The sequence below is a fragment of the Prionailurus viverrinus genome, chromosome F1, assembly GCF_022837055.1.
Source record: "Prionailurus viverrinus isolate Anna chromosome F1, UM_Priviv_1.0, whole genome shotgun sequence".
In the NCBI taxonomy this organism is placed as follows: Eukaryota; Metazoa; Chordata; class Mammalia; order Carnivora; family Felidae; genus Prionailurus; species Prionailurus viverrinus.
The window spans coordinates 9,277,424-9,294,639 of NC_062577.1; the positions used below are offsets into that span (position 1 = coordinate 9,277,424).

The 17,216-nt window shown below is 41.9% G+C and overlaps 1 protein-coding gene across 2 annotated transcripts in view; it reads right to left on the reverse strand.

Annotated features, from left to right (window-relative positions):
* Nucleotides 1-17,216, reverse strand: part of NME7 (NME/NM23 family member 7) — a 261,547-nt gene that overhangs the window by 40,119 nt on the left and 204,212 nt on the right. The window contains exon 11 of one of the 2 annotated variants that reach the window (XM_047839723.1): nucleotides 16,702-16,809. In XM_047839723.1, coding sequence (XP_047695679.1) covers nucleotides 16,702-16,809 — 108 coding nt within the window. Of the gene's footprint in view, nucleotides 1-16,692; nucleotides 16,810-17,216 lie in introns of those variants that run through there. The other variant, XM_047839724.1, reaches the window with a different exon arrangement.

Genomic DNA, 17,216 nt, shown 5'->3' on the forward strand with positions numbered 1-17,216 from the left:
TGAAATAAAATCTGGACTTACTGCCTTATGTCTACATAAGGCATAATGATTCTATATGTGGCTGTAAAGTGGGTTCAATCAGGGAAAGGAGGACCCTGAGTAACCTCATCCCACCTACACGCCAAGAGAACAGCTACAGCTATGCAAGTAATGACAATGACGGGCAGAACAGACATTCTACAGTTAATTGCAGAAAGGACGCCACGCTGGAAAGGGTAAGAGGGGCGGACACACGGCTGGGAACCAAATCCCTGCGCAGACCAACCGCGAACAGGAGGGATGTCACAAGCCTGGAGCAGCAGAGGGTCCTGACCCCTCACCAGGCCCCCCGGGCACTAGGTACCGGCACTGGGAAGACGAGTCTCCGTAACATCTGGCTTTGAAAACCAGTGGGGCTCAACTTTGGGAGCTTTGAAAGTCATCAGAGCGTAGCTCAGAATGTGACAAATCGGCAGGCTTAATTCTGGGAGAGCTGCAGGGCAATGAGAAACTGAGACCCTGCTCTTAAAGAGCCAGCAACGGTAGGTAGGCCGGCCCAAGATGCTGCACAGAAGCAGCAGTTTGAAAAGCACCCGGAGTATGTGTGACGATTTACTGACTCATCTTAGCACATGTGCCTGAGGGCCAGGGACCTTCAGGAGAGGTGCCCAGGAACTAAAGTGTTGGCGGGCCCCATTTCTCTTCGGCAGCCCAGACTCGGTGGCTGGGCACTTGCCGTCTACCCTGTTAGCACAACATACCTGCTCCCGCGTTCCCCTGTGGACCTGCCTCACCCAACCTGCCCACCTCCCTCCCAGGCATCCCTCCAAAGTGGCTCCTGCCCCACCGCACCCTAGAGGCAGCCCCGGCAGGGACTGGAGCCCAAGTAACTCCTGCCCCGGGGGGAGACAGAGAGAGCACTCCATTTTCCAGTGTACCCCCAGTTCTGGCCGCCTGGCCTCTCGGCTGGCTGCACGGGGAGCGAGCCCTGCCCTGTGGTGTGCCCACAACTGTGGCCGACGGGGTAATGGCAGACAGACCGGCTGACAACCAGCTTCGTCCACCAAGGAGCCCACATCAGCGTCAGGCCCCTCACCAGCCCAGGGACCAGACTCTGCCCGCTATGGCCAGAGCAGACAAAGTAGGTCATCGCAGCTGGCTGGGCTGGAGTCAGTCACAGCTCTGCCACAACGGCAGGGCTCAAGCAGCCCACACAGGGGACACCCCTGGAGCACCTGGTTCTGGTGACCAGGGGGGACTGTGTTAGAAGGTACCACGGGACCTAGCTGGTGCTAGGACACTAGTTCGCAGACTAGCGTAGCTGACCTACTTAACGTGTAGAAACAAACAGAGACAAAATGAGAAGACAGAGGAGTATGTCCCAGAGGAAAAGAACACGACAAAATCACAGTAAAAGACCTAAATGAAATGGAGACAGGCAACATGCTTGATAAAGAATTCCAGGTGATGGTCATGAAAGATACTTACTGGACTTGAGACAACAGTGGGCGAACTCATGAGAACTTCAGCAAAGATGTAAGAATACATATACGAAGACACATAAACAAAGATATGGTCAGAGTTGAAGAAGTGAATAACTGAAAGTAAAAATAAACTAGAGGGAATCAACAGCAGACTAGAGAATATAGACGGTTAGATCTGGAAGACAGGATAATGGAAAGCAACCAAGTTGAACAGCAAAAAGAAAAAAATAGTACTAAAAATGAGAACAGGTGAAGGGAACTCCGTAACGTCATTAAGCATACTAAAATTCACGTTATAGGGATCCCAGAAGGGGAAGAGAGAGAGGACGGGGCAGAAAACTTATTTGAAGAAGTGGTAGCTGAAAACTTCGCTTATCTGAGGAAGAAAACAGACCTCCAAGTACAAGAGGCACAAAGAGCCTTAACAAGATGAACCCAAGGAAGTTAAAACCGGGACACATGATAATTAAAATGGCAAAAGGTAATGATAGGAGAATTAAAAAAAAATTTTTTTTAACATTTTTTATTTATTTTTGCGAGACAGAGCATGAGCAGGGAGGGGCAGAGAGAGGGAGACACAGAATCCCAAGCAGGCTCCGGGCTCCGAGCTGTCAGCACAGAGCCCCCACACGGGGCTCGAACTCACGGACCGCGAGCTCGTGACCTGAGCCGAAGTCGGACGCTTAACTGACTGAGCCACCCAGGTACCCCGATAAGGAGAATTTTTAAAGCAAGCAAGAGAAAAGTAAACAGCTATACACAAAGGAAACCCCAGAAGGCTGTGAGCTGATTTTTAAGAAGAAATTTTACAGACCAGAAGGGAGTGGCATAACATAGTGCTGAAAGGTAAAAACCTGCCACCGAGAATACTCTGTCTAGCAAGATTCATTCAGAATAGGAGAGAGAAAGAATTTCCCAGATGAACAGAAGTTGAAAAAGTTCATCACCACTAAGCCAGTTTTATAAGAAATGTTACAGGAAATTCTTTAAGTGTAAAGACCGTAACTAGAAGTAAGAAAAAATTTTTTTAATTTTTTTTTTTAACGTTTATTTATTTTTGAGACAGAGAGAGACAGAGCATGAACGGGGGAGGGGCAGAGAGAGAGGGAGACACAGAATTGGAAGCAGGCTCCAGGCTCTGAGCCATCAGCCTGGAGCCCGACGCGGGGCTCGAACTCACGGACCGTGAGATCGTGACCTGAGCTGCAGTCGGACGCTTAACCGACTGAGCCACCCAGGCGCCCCAGTAAGAAAATTATTTTAAAAATTCACAGGTAAAAGCAAGCATATAGTAGAGGTAGTAGGTTAACCACTTACGGAGCCAATAGGAAGGTTAAAACGTAAAAGCAGTAAAAGCAGTTATAGCTACAAAAATCAGTCAAGGGATACACAAAATAAAGAGGTGTAAAATTCAACGTTACATACTTAAAATGTGAAGGGAGAAGTAACAAGTTAGTGCTTTTAAGGATGTATTTGAACTTAATATAAAGGGAAAGGAATCCAAGCATAACACTAAAGAAAGCCATCAAACCACAAGCAAAGAGAGTAAGAGAAGAATAAATGAAAAGACCAGAACTTGGGGCGCCTGGGTGGCGCAGTCGGTTAAGCCTCCGACTTCAGCCAGGCCACGATCTCGTGGTCTGTGAGTTCGAGCCCCGCGTCAGGCTCTGGGCTGATGGCTTGGAGCCTGGAGCCTGTTTCCAATTCTGTGTCTCCCTCTCTCTCTGCCCCTCCCCCGTTCATGCTCTGTCTCTCTCTGTCCCAAAAATAAATAAACGTTGAAAAAAAAATTTAAAAAAAAAAAAAAAAGAAAAGACCAGAACTTTTTTAAAAAGCCCAGAACACAACATAATTACTTTAAATATAAATGGACTAAATGCTCCCGTCAAAAGAATGAATGAATGGATAAACAAACAAACAAACAAACAAAAACAAAAAAACCCAAGATCCATCTAGGTGCTGCCTATAAGAAACTCACTTCAGACCTAAAGACACATATAGACTAAAAGCGAAAGGATGGAAAAACATACCATGCAAATGGAAACAAAAAAAAACCCAGGGAAGCAATACCCGTATCAGATGAAAGAGACTTTAAAACAAAAACTTTAGCAAGAGACCAAGAACTGCACTACATAATTATCAAGAGATCAATCCCAAAACAGGACACAATAGTTGTAACTATCCACGGACCCAACGTAGAAGCACCTAAATACACGAAGCAAATATTAACAGATATAAAGGGAGAAATTGACAGGAATATAATGGTGGTATGGAACTTTAACTAATCTCACTTACATCAATGGATAGATCATCCAGACAGAAAATTAACAAGGAAACAGTGGCTTTGAGCAACATGTTAGACCACACTCACCTAACAGATATATACGGAACACTGCATCCAAAACCAGAATCCACATTTTTTTTCAACTGCACATGGAATGTTCTCCGGGATAGATCACATGTTAGGCCACAAAACAAATCTCAAGAAATGTAAGAAGACTGAAATAATACCAAGCATCTTTCCCTCACAGAATATTATGAAACTAGAACTCAATTCTAAGAAAAAAATCTGGAAAAAACAGTCACATGGAGGCTAAACAACATGTTGTTAAACAATTAATGGGTCAACTAAGAAATCAAAAAGGAAATAAAAAAATACATGGAGACCAATGAAAACATAAACACAATGGTTCCAAAACCTCTGATGGAGAAAAAGCAGTTCTAACAGGTTATAGTGACACAGGCTTATCTGGAGAAACAAGAAAAATCTCAAATAAAGAATCTAACTTTACGCCAAAGGAGATAATAATTGAAAAAAGGAAATAATAAAAATCAGAGCAGAAATAAAGGAAATAGAGACTAAAAAAAATAATAGAAAGGATCAATGAAACCAAGAGCTGCTCTTTGAAAAGATAAACAAAATTGATAAACCTTTAGCCAGACTATCATGAAAAAAAGAAACTCAAATAAATAAAATCAGAATCAAGGAGGAGAAATAACCACTGATATCACAGAAATACAAAGATTATAAGAGAACATTATGAACAATTACATGCCAGCATACTGGACAACCTAGAAGAAACAGATAAATTCTTAGAAACATAGAGCCTTCCAAAACCGAATCAGACAGAAATAGAAAATTTAAACAGAGCAATTATTAGCAACTAAATTAAATCAGTAACCAAAAGACTCCCAACAAAGTCCAGGGCCACAGGGCTTTACAGATGAATTCTACCAAACATTTAAAGCAGAGTTAACGCTGGATGGCTCAATATCCATAAATCAATCAATGTGATATATCACATTAATAAGAGAAATGATAAAAAGCATGTGATCATCTTAACAGACGCAGGAAAAATATTTGGCAAAATACAACATCCATTCATGATAAAAACTCAATAAAGTGGGTTTAAAGGGAACATACCGCAACATAATAAAGGCCATATATGAAAAACCCCCAGTTAACATTATCCTTAATGGGAAAAAACCAAGAGATTTCCAAGGTCAGGAACCAGACAAGGATGTCCACTCTCACCACTTTCATTCAACACAGTACTGGAAATCTTAGCTGCAGCAATTCAGGCAGAAAAAAGAACTAAAAAGTATCCAATTGGTAAGGAAGAAACAAAACTCACCATTTGTGGGTAATATACTACTATACAAAGAAAATCCTAAAGACTCCACCGAAACACTATCATAACTGATAAATGAATTCAGTAAAGTTACAAGATACAAAATTAATATACAGAAATCTGCTGTTTCTATCCACTAATAACAAAGTAACAGTAAGAGAAATTAATACAATGTCATTTAAAATTGCACCAAAAATAACGGAATACCTAGGAATAACTTTAATTGAGGAGAAAGACCTCTACTCTGAAAACTACAAAATACTGATGAAAGAAACTGAAAACAACACAAACAAATGGAAAGATATACCATGCTTACAGACTGGAAGACTTAATATTGTTAAAATATCCATATTACCCAAGGCAATCGACAGATTCGATGCGATTCCTATGAAAATGCCAACAACATTCTTCACGGAATTAGAATAATCCTAAAAATCTGTATGAAAACACAAAATACCTTGACCAGCCAAAGCAATTTTGAGAACAAAGAACAAAGCTGGACGTGTCACAATCCCAGATTTCAAAAGATACTACAAAGCCACAGTAATCAAAGCAGTACAGTCCTGGCACAAAAATAGACACACAGACCAATAAAGCAGGTAGGGAGCCTCGAAATAAACCCATACTTGTATGCTCAATTTGTCTAACACAAATGAGGCAAGAATAAATAATGGTGAAACAGGAGTCTTTTCAATAAGCGACGTTTAGAAAACTAGACGGCTATATGCAAAAGAAGGAAACTGGACCACTTTCTTACAACATACACAAAAATAAATTCAAAATGGATTAAAGACCTACATGTGAGACCTGAAACCATAAAAATCCTAGAACACAGGCAGTGATTTTTCCGACTTCAGCCATAGCAACATTTTTTTCTAGGTATGTCTCCTCAGGCAAGGGAAACAAAATCTAAAATAAACTATTGGGACTACATTAAAGTAAACAGATTTTGCACAGCAAAGGAAGCCATCAACAACATTAAAAGGCAATCTACTGAATAGAAGAAGATATTTGCAATGATCTATCCAGTAAGGAGTTAATACCCAAAATATATAAACAACTTCTACAACTCAACACCAAAAAAAAAAAAAAACCACCCCAAATAATCTGATTAAAAAGGGCAGGGGCCTTAACAGACATTTTTCCAGACATCCAGATGGCCAACAGACACATGAAAAGGTGCTCGACATCACTTATCATCAGGGAAATGCAAATCACAGCACCATGAGAGATCACCTGACATATTGATATTAGCCATTTGATATTATGGCTAATATCAAAAAGACAAGAAATAACAAGTGTTGGTGAGGAGGTAGAGAAAAGAGAATCCTCACACACTGTTGGTGGGAATGTGAATTGGTGTAGCCACTGTGGAAAACAGGTCCTCAAAAAATGAAAGAGAAATACCATATGATCCAGTAATGCCACTACTGGGCATTTACCCAAAGGAAACAAAAACACTAATTCAAAAAGATGTATGTGCCCCTGTGTTTATTGCAGCATTATTTACAATGGACAAGATATGGAAGCAACTCAAGTGGCATCGATAGATAAATGGATAAACAAGAGGTGGTATCTTTAAACAGTAAAATATTAGTGTCGTAAAAAAAAAAAAAAAAGAATGAGATGTTGCCATTTGCAACAACATGGATGGGTCCAGGGGGCATAATGCTAAGTGACATAAATCAGACGGAGAAACACAAATACCATAACGTTTCACTTATATGTGGAATCTAAGAGGGACCCATGGATGTGTAAGCTCCCTGCACGGAACGAGATTTCAGTCATGATAATGACTTCCCGGGTAGTATAGTGTTAATGGGTATGGAAGTTTCCACGAAGTAAACATTTATAACGGGAATAAGCTATTTCAGTATTTTATACATAGAGATCCATTATGGCTGTGAATAAAAACTAAACTCCTACCTATGCCGAATGAGGGAAATATTAGGATCCCTTTATTACGGAGATCATGTGTGGACCCACTGGGGGAGAAGTAATTAATTGAGCAGGAAACATGAGCTCTGTACGTGACAGGATACGGGAGGGAACATGAAATGGCTCCTTAGTCCAAGATTCCTTTATCTGAGAAAACGTCAATTCTTTATTACTAATTGGGCCATAAAGAATTAGAATTTGATTGGGGCGCCTGGGTGGCGCAGTCGGTTAAGCGTCCGACTTCAGCCAGGTCACGATCTCGCGGTCCGTGAGTTCGAGCCCCGCGTCGGGCTCTGGGCTGATGGCTCGGAGCCTGGAGCCTGTTTCCGATTCTGTGTCTCCCTCTCTCTCTGCCCCTCCCCTGCTCATGCTCTGTCTCTCTCTGTCCCAAAAATAAATAAACGTTGAAAAAAAAAATTTTTAAGAATTAGAATTTGATAGCCTAATGCTTATTATATTTTCATTATATTTTCAGGATACTCTTAAAGGTTAGTGTAGGGACTTCCGAAATGCTCTGCTTGAGAGGACGAAAAATCTATGGAAACCATCAACTTTCCAGTGCACCTAGTTCCGGTTTTAGCCACACACAGTCAGCAGGGAAAGAAGCAATAGACTTTTCTGACAACCAGTAAACGGAGGCAGCGGTGGGATGGGGGCCCTTGAAAGTGGGGCTCGCCTCGTGAGTGTGGGACACTTCAGCCATGTGAAGGGGGGGGGTGGAGGCACACGGCCGCATTCATGATACGTTCCTCCGTGCGTTTACCTGATAGACACTGACTAAAAGCCTGCACTATGCTCAGCAGGGACTAGAGATTCAAAAGTCCGAGAGGTCCAGACCCTCAAGGCACTTACACAACCAGCAGGGAGAGAAGATACGGCTCGGTCCCCTCCCCCCCCCCCCCCCCGCACACCTGTGCATCACATGCCCATGTTGAGTGGTGAGTGCAGATGTGAAGAACCTGAGGAAAACTGCTTACAGCTGTGAGAGACCCAGGGCCTCGGTCCTTGTTAGCCTCGGCATGCATTAATGCACACACACACACACACACACACACACACACACACACACACCCTCTAGTCAGCCCCTGAAAGGGCATATGGCAGCCTCAACACTGAGACGTCATCTCACACACACACACACACCCTCTAGTCAGCCCCTGAAAGGGCATATGGCAGCCTCAACACTGAGACATCATCACACACACACACACACACACATACACACCCTCTAGTCAGCCCCTGAAAGGGCATATGGCAGCCTCAACACTGAGACATCACACACACACACACACACACACACACACACACACACACACCCTCTAGTCAGCCCCTGAAAGGGCATATGGCAGCCTCAACACTGAGACATCACACACACACACACACACACACACACACACACACACACACACACACCCTCTAGTCAGCCCCTGAAAGGGCATATGGCAGCCTCAACACTGAGACGTCAGCCAAGAAATCCAGGTAATCAACCAGGTCACGACTGGCTCCTTTCAGAGAGGCCACAGACTTCTCGAATCAGGGGCCAGGCCTCCCTGGAAGTGTAATAACACTTGGCTGCCGTTGAGTCCATTGAGAGAGACCACAGATCCCTTCAAATTCCAGACACTGCCTGCTGTTTCCAATTCTAAATCCTGGAAGCAAAATAATCCCTTTGCTGGTCTGACAGGGTCCAGGTTTTCCTCAAAAGCAGAACCATGGCCAACTTTTTCCCAAAAGGTATAAAGGTCAGTAATTTCCAAATGCTAGTTTAATTATTAGCTATGTCAGAATCACCAGCAACATTTAAACAACAACAACAACAACCCACAGATACAAGAGGCTCATCCAAAATCTACTTAACCAGAATCTTCTATGATAGCACTCCAGGCTTACAGTTCTAAAAACTCCATATTGCGTATCTAAAATTAATATAACACCTCATGTTAACTATACTGCAATACAAATAAAAATTAAAGCTCCATGGGTGATTTTGACGCATGTTCTTGGCTGGGAACCCACTGCCTTAGGGCAGCGGAATTGCCTGGAGGGCTGGTTACAGCCGATTCCTGGGCTGGACCCCCCAGAGTTTATGAGTTTATGAGTCAGGAGTCTAGGGTGGGGCCAGGGAGTTTCAGCTCCACAAAGTTGTCAGATGATGCAGGTGCTGCTGATCAGGGTAGGACGCTTGAGAACCACCACAGTGGGGAACGGCAGGGGCCGATTCTACTGGAAACCTGGTCCCCGGCTAAACACCTGTTATTCTTGTTGACCATTGTGGCACAGGCTGCCCCCCCCTCCCCAGTGCTCACTCTCCCTTTCTTCCTTCCAACAGAAACCTGATTGTGTTGGAGGGAGCAATGTTGTCAACGAAGAGAACTCCGTTTACCAGTTCCCCTTGAAGAGGGGGGTGGCCATGGGACGAAATCAGCAGACAAATCATAGGCAGAATTTGTGGGGTGGGCCTCCTGGAAAAGCTCCTCAGAGTGTGCAGGGAGGAGGATGCTGACTGAGCCGGTATTTTTCACCTCTTGCCCCCTGCTCTTCCCCCCTCCTGCCTGGACCACAATAGTGATTGATGCAGCTCCAACAACCACGCGGGGACCACAGGCAAAAAGCACAAGCTAAGAATGCCAGTAAGGAGCATGAAGATGGGCTCTACCAGGCCCAGGCGGCCTACATTCAGACCTCCAACTGGTCGCCCATTTCCCCCCATCTTGTTACTCTTGCCTGGCTCTGGGATTCCTCTCCCCGGCTCCCTGTGGCCCCTCGGTGTCAAAGTAAACTCCCTTGAAACTTGAACTTCTTCACCAGGCCTCCCAGCCTCAAATGAGACCTGGATCTCCCCGAAGTCATCACCTCCTCCGGCCCTTGGGTGCAGCTTGTCTCCCCAGCACGTAAAAACAGTGCTCCTCTTTCTCCCTCATGGAGGCCCTCAACTCGGAGGCTCTGCCATCTGGCTAGATCCTCTCTTCTCCTCCTCGTTGCTGTCACACGCCTCAGGTTCACGGCCCTCCTTTGCTGGGAACTTCAAACTTTGGATCACCATTTTCCGCTCCACCCTGCCTCCCGGCCAAGATCCCAGGTGACTTTAATTTCACTTTAATTTCACGCTGAAGCCTCCACATCTCTGGTGACCGAAGGTGGCCTCCGCTCCGGGCCATGGCCTCTTCCACGGCCACGCCCTGAACCTCAGCCTCTCCCGAGCGCCACCTCTGAAATTTTAAATTCAGATGAGTCTACTCTGATCAGAGCTCCCTCCCTCGGTTGTTCCAGGACGTCTGTCCGTAAGTTTCAGAAAGGCTTTCAGTCCCTTTTGACTTTCTGCCTTTATTCTGGCACCTCCCCCCCCCCCCCAATACACCTTCCCTTATTTAGGACTTCAACCACTCTTGCTGACATCCTCAGTGATCTTGCCTCATGCACCCACCTGCAAAAACCTCACCCTAAATATCACCCAGAAATCTGTATTTTGCCATCAGCTCTTTCTCCATGGCTGTCTCAAGCCTTCTCCACATGCTACGTACTGCATAGGAGTCACTGAACACGTGAGTCACCTAAGCAGGTTGTAGAAAACTTACACATGAGATCACGTTAGGCTTTGCCATCAAATTTATGAAAGAACTTTGGGTTTAAGAAATTTAGGTGTCACAGATAACGACAGCGGTCGCCATCACCTGCACTTGGAGATAGGAGTTAATCTGGTCTCATTCTCCTAGGTTACCCTTCACATCCAAGTAGTTTCTGAGGCTATCTGTTCTGGCCCCCTAAATGTCTCTTGACTGTTCCTACTGCCACATCCATTCAGGCTACCAGAATCTTCCCCTAAATTACCTTAACAGCCTTTGGCCAGGTCTTTCTCCCTCCAGACTGACCAGAACCCCTCCCCTCCCCCTGGATCTGTTCTCCATCCTGCAGCCAGAGTGATCCCTGTAACACAGATACGATTGTGCTATTCCCCTGTGTAAAACATTTATTTGGATTCCTGTTGCCCTCCGGATAAAGTTCAGATGTCTTAATATGACTTTACAAGGCCCTTGATGACTTTCCTAGCCTTATCTCTTGCCATTTTCCACCTCAAGGTCAAAGTCCCAGCCTTACTGAACTATTTTTAAATCTCTTAGAGAAAGCTGTTCGCTTTTGTCTTAGTACAAGTTGTTCCCTCTTTGACAGTGTACTAGTAAAAATCACAACTCTTCCTTTGAGATAGAAACTAAAACTAAAGATAAATTATGAGTGTCAGTGTGTGCAGAGGCCCGTACTAACCACGGCCAAGAAAGCCAGGCCTGTCCAACCATTTTATTCGTACACCTCTGTTTATTTCTGGCTAATGTTTGATTAACTTTTTTCCAGAGTGTACCAGAACAGGAATCAATGCAGAAATAATTATATATCCAAACTCATATTTGTTTTGACCAACTATTTATACATATAATGAAATATTTGATCAACTTTAAAAATTTTAGTTTTATGACCACAAAAGTGATATAACCAAGTTACAGAATACCAGGAAAACAAAAACAGAGGAAAGATCCATGTTCTTGTTATTCTAAAAAACAATTACTATGATTACTATCTCCTAAAAGGTAAACTCCACAAAGGCAGGAGCTGCATGGATCCTCTTTACTGCCGTGTCCCCAGTGCTGTCTTTTCAATTTAAAAAAATGTAAATATCTGAATCAGTGACTGATACACTATTTTGTTATATATAATTCAAAATTCAAACACTGTATTTTCTACTATATACCTATTCAGCAACTTTGAGAATTTCAACTTCAGTACGTGTAAAGTGTTGGTTGCTCCTAGGAAGATAATCAGGAAACAGCAGTGCTGGGAACTGACTACAGAAGGAACACGAGCAGCAGAGAAGCTTTGGGAAAGATGAAGGAGGAAGTAAAACTCAAGAAATATCACCAGTGATGTGCGTTGAGAGGAGGACTCAGGCTAAGTGGAGCAGGGGGAGGCATACACAATGTCGGGTCATAAAATCCAACAGGCATCACGCAGCTTCCTGGACAACGGGGAGCCAACAAGTGACTCTTTTGTATAAGCCATACCTGCCGTTCAGCAAAATCAGTGTGTCAGAGTCTCATTAGAAATGTACACAGAAACCATCTAGAAAGGTTTCTGATGAGCAAAGGAATAAACGGACCAATTATATTAGAATCTCTGCTTGTTATTGTCAAAAGTGTCAAGGTCACGAAAGTCAACAGGCAAGAAAGTCTGAGGCAAGTTCCACATTGAAAGAAACTAAGCAGAGAACCAAACACAATGGGTGACTCTGACCCGGATGCTTTTGCTATTAAAACACATTACTGAGACAATGGGAGAGACCTGAATGGGATTTAAAGATTAAACAGTAGCAACATATCGATGTTAGTTTCCTGACTTGGATGTAGGAAATGCCCCTTTCTGTTAAAAACACACACTAAAGTATTCAGATACAGGACATTATGCTGGCAACTTGATCCCAAATGTTCATGAAAAAAAAATTGTTTTGCACTGTACTTGCAACTTTTTTGAAGTCTGAAATTGTTCAAAAGAAAAATAATTAGAATCTCTAAGGGTAGGTCTGGGCATCAATATTTTCAAAATGGCCTAGGTGATCCAGATGTGCAACCAAGGCTGGCATCTGTTGCTGTAGTTCATCATCATCATCATTATTTGGGAAAAAAAAAAAAAAGGTTACATACTTCTGCCCGGAGTGCATGAACCATAATTTATTTCACCAAATCCTTCCCTCTTTTTCTTCAAAAATGATTCATGGAGGAGCATTTACGTGCTGGGCAAGACAGATTCTCTTCCCTATGAGTATTCAGTCTTCTGGGGAAATATATGTAAGCGAACTGACAATGTGCTGTGGTTAACAACAATATAATTGCTATCATTTGTTGAGCAATTACTCTGTGCAAGGCACCATGCTACCTGATAGGGCGGGCACTGCTATTATCTTCATTTATGGAATGAGGAAACCTAGCACGATGAAATGAGTGTGGAGTGCAGGGTGCAGGGCTGTGTCGGCTGTGGGCTATGCTGCTACGTGAGAGGGAAGCAAAACCCTATGAAAACACGGAAGGACCTTTGATACAGGCAGGGAGGATCAGGAAAGCCTTCTCAGAGGAGGGACCTTTGGACACGCACATTATTTCCGATTTCAATTGCCCCAAATACTCCTTCAATGAGCATCTGTGCAGGGAACTTTCTATTTTGTAGTCCTGCCCCCCCCCCCTCTGGTTAGATTCTAAGAAGTAGAATTCTGGAACCCAGTGGAAAAACTCCGTGGCTTGCAATACCTGTTGCCATGTAGCTGTCCTCAGCAATATGAGGGTACCTGTCTTGCTGAAGCGTCACCTTTCCGAATCCTTTGCCCTTAGTAAAAACTAATATTTCTTTAATTCTTTAATTAAAGAATTTCTTTCAACTAGTTTTGCTATACACTTTGCCATTAATGCTTTCTTTACAGCTCAAATTTAAGATCTTTAGAGTTACTACCAATGAAGTATCTGGAACATTACCAGTGAAACAGCCTTATAAGATGTCTCATACCAGAGATACTGTCATTTATTCCTATAACCACAAAAATGGTTATGTCACAGTTCAGAGCCTCCAAATAAATCCGATTGCTATATTCATGTTAAGACTTCTACGGGCGCGTGCGTGGCTCAGTCGGTTAAGTGTCTGACTCTTGGTTTTGGCTCAGGTCATGATCTCACCGTTCATGGGTTTGATCCCCGTGTCGGGCTCTGGGCTGACAGCTCAGAGTCTGGAGCCTGCTTCAGATTCTGTGTCTCCCTCTCTCTGCTCCTCCCCAGCTTGCGCTCTCTCTCTCTCTCTCTCTCAAAATAAATAAACACTAAAAAAAAAAAAAAAAAAAAAAAGATCCCTGACCTTAAAGCTTATTGTGAGCTCAATAAGGACAAGAGAAATGTCTTGTTTGACTCTGAAATCCCATTACAATGCCAGCAAGTAATACGTGCTGTAATCATTGGCTACAAAAATAAGTCCATAAAATAGATGGTAATAAAATATGAATTGAAACCATACCTTCTAAATTCTACACATATGACAATAAATAAACTCAGCTCAGGAAATATCACCTGAGGGAAAGATTAAGGAAAAGTAACTTTTTTCCATTTCCCTGGCTCCCCATGTAAACAGGGAGCCCATAATCCCAGGGTGCCAATGACAGTTCCAGTTTATGTCTTTTGTCCTAGCATCTTGTCTGAATGGAGCTGCCTTTCGGAAAGTTCCTGGATTAGGCAATCCATTTTACGGTCAACCTACATCTAAAGGGTGTTCTCTTAATGAGCAGGAGTATAAAGGGCTCCCCTGATCCAACAGCTTGTCTTTATGTCGCTCTGAATTTCGCTTTAGAGACCTATGAACAGATAACAATTCTGACTTCTAAGTGTTTTATAATACTTTGTCATTTAAAGCCAAGTAACAATCTGCAACGGTTAATCCCTAACTAGGAGAACATCCCTTGGTTCTGTCAGCAGTCTTTGTTCCATTTTGCTGATACAAGTGAGACATGGAAAGAAAAAGGGACTTATCCAAGGTTACATCAAGTATGAATCACCAGGCTGCTGCAGCTACAACTTCTGGTTTTTGATGAATTCTCTAAACCACACTGTTATTAACACAATGAAATCCCCCAAGCAGTTAAGTTAGAAAGATTTTAGTCATTTAGTAAATGGCTTTGTAATAAATAAAAAAGTTTCATAAATTTCATAAAGTAATACATTTCATAATTTAATGATATTTCAATTTCACTGAACAGTCTGTACTCAAACCTAGTCTATGGGTCCTAAACTCTCAGAAGGTAAAAGGACTATTTATAAAGTTGGCAAAAATTTTAAATAAACATGGCATACCCTGCGTAATTATAAAATGAAGTTTGTTACATTTTTATATTTCACAAGTATGTCAAAATTTCGTACCGGGGTGCATAATTTAGATAAGAATACATTACCATGTAATCACATGTTTATCACATTAACATCTTGTATTATAGCAAAAAACCTTAATGGAGTTAACAAAGTCACTCTCTATAGCAACAAAAACAAAAACGGATGAGAATAAATCTAATATGCCACGTCAAGACCCCTATGAAAAAACACCCTATTGCTTGCATAAAAGAAGAGGCATACACAGTTGGAGACTCACAATTATAGATAAGTGACTTCCACATTAATTTATAAGCATGTTAGTCAAGGTCCCGCTTACATCCTGGGGGAGTAGGGTAAAGTTCCTGTGGAGGAATAAACTTAAAAGAATAAAGCAAGAAAATTTTTTCAAAGTATCAAGTACAATAATAAAAACAGTACTTTGTTGGCCCAGGCCAACTGAAAAAGACAGAAAGTTCAGAAACAGGCACGGATGTGCATAAGCCTTTAATAAATGAGAAGTAACAGTGAAGGCATGGAAGAATTTAACGATGTTGTGACAGCTGACTAGTCCGCACCCGACACCATACGTCAAGTTCCAGGTGGACTGAACATTTCAACGTAAGAAAATGAAAACAAAATGTGGGGGAAGACTTTCTCTTTGTATGACTTGAGAGGCAAAAAAAAAAAAAAAGACTGATAAATTTGACATAAAACATAAATAATACTCTCTAAAATAAATATGTTTTCAGGGTGTCAATCGTTTTCTGTCATTGATGCTATCATCACTTCGGTTTATCATGTGTCTTTTCATTTCATTTCAGTTCCTTTTGACATACAAAAGCGTTAAAACTGCAGAATGAAATTTCAATTTTTTTTTAAAGTTTATTTGCTGTTGGCCTAGAAATGACTTTTTAAAAACCCAACCAGACTAATATTCACTAATATTTTCTTATAATTTTTCATTGTTTTCTATTTTATGTTAATTACACAGATGAGAGGTCAACATATGGCTCTGTCCTATAGGAGCGGTTTGATTTAAGAATGTTACTACTTAACTTCTGTGTCTCAATTTATTTTACTGAAAAAATGGACATAATAGTAATAACCTATTAAAGTTCCTTTGGAGAGTAAAATAATTAATTTATACAAAGTGTTTATCTATCATGCTAGATAGAACCCAGCATATAGTCAGTAAACGGTAACTATTACTTTTAATATTATCGCACTGCATATTTGACTTCTTAATTTCCTTACGTGTTTTTATGACTAGAAACTTAAGGTAATGGAATTTTTACCTGATTTTAAAACACATTTCACATTATCTAATGAATCCTGTAGCTCTTCTTTCTTTTTTTAATGTTTGTTTATTTTTGGCGCTGGAGAGGCAGAGAGAGAGGGGGACAGAAGAAGATCCGAAGCCAGCTCTGCGCTGACAGCACAGAGCCCGATGCGGGGCTCAAACCCAGGAACCGTGAGATCATGCCCTGAGCCAAAGTCGGACACTTAACTAACTGAGCCACCCAGGCGCCCCATAGCTTTTCGTTTTTTTAATTATTGTTAAATATATACATTAAAAGATTGCCATCTACGTAATATATGCCAATCACAAAAATACGCTAATACAGCATCTTACAATTTGGTCATTTAAAGTTGCAGTCTGAAGTCATCACATGGCCAAGTAATAGTATATAATCCAAGAATATTAAAAGGTCTCTTACACACGCCAGAACTGCTGAAATTACGAGTTTGAAATACAAATATGACGTTTACCTTTCTTTATCTTACCTCTAATAGGCCATCCTCTGGTAGATCAGTACAGTGGACAGCGTTCTGGATCTTAGTTTTACCAAAGATTGCTCTGAGCGTTCCAGGGCGTAAATGCCGGGCAATTTCCTATTAAATACATATTCACATAAAGATTAAAGTCAGTCATACAGTGTTAATAAGAAAAACACCAGCTACAGGAAACACCTGAATTATTTGTTTACGAAATACACGTATACATTGATGGCACTGATTTTTTCCTGGAAACAGCACGAATGCATGAAACTTTGAGCGATGAAAAATTTCAGTTCATTCACTAGGCTTTTTCTGTGGCCTGTTGTAAAGTCGAGAGGGCAATAATAATCACATCTTTTTTATTAACAGATTATGGGAATCACATAAAATATGAACCTAGTTCATTACTGTGAAAGACTTGTACCCTAACAACTTGATTTAAAATGAATTAGTTTGCATGGATTTTAAAAGATTTTTCAAAATGTTACGGTTGTATCAGCTTTAGTACTAGCTCATATGAG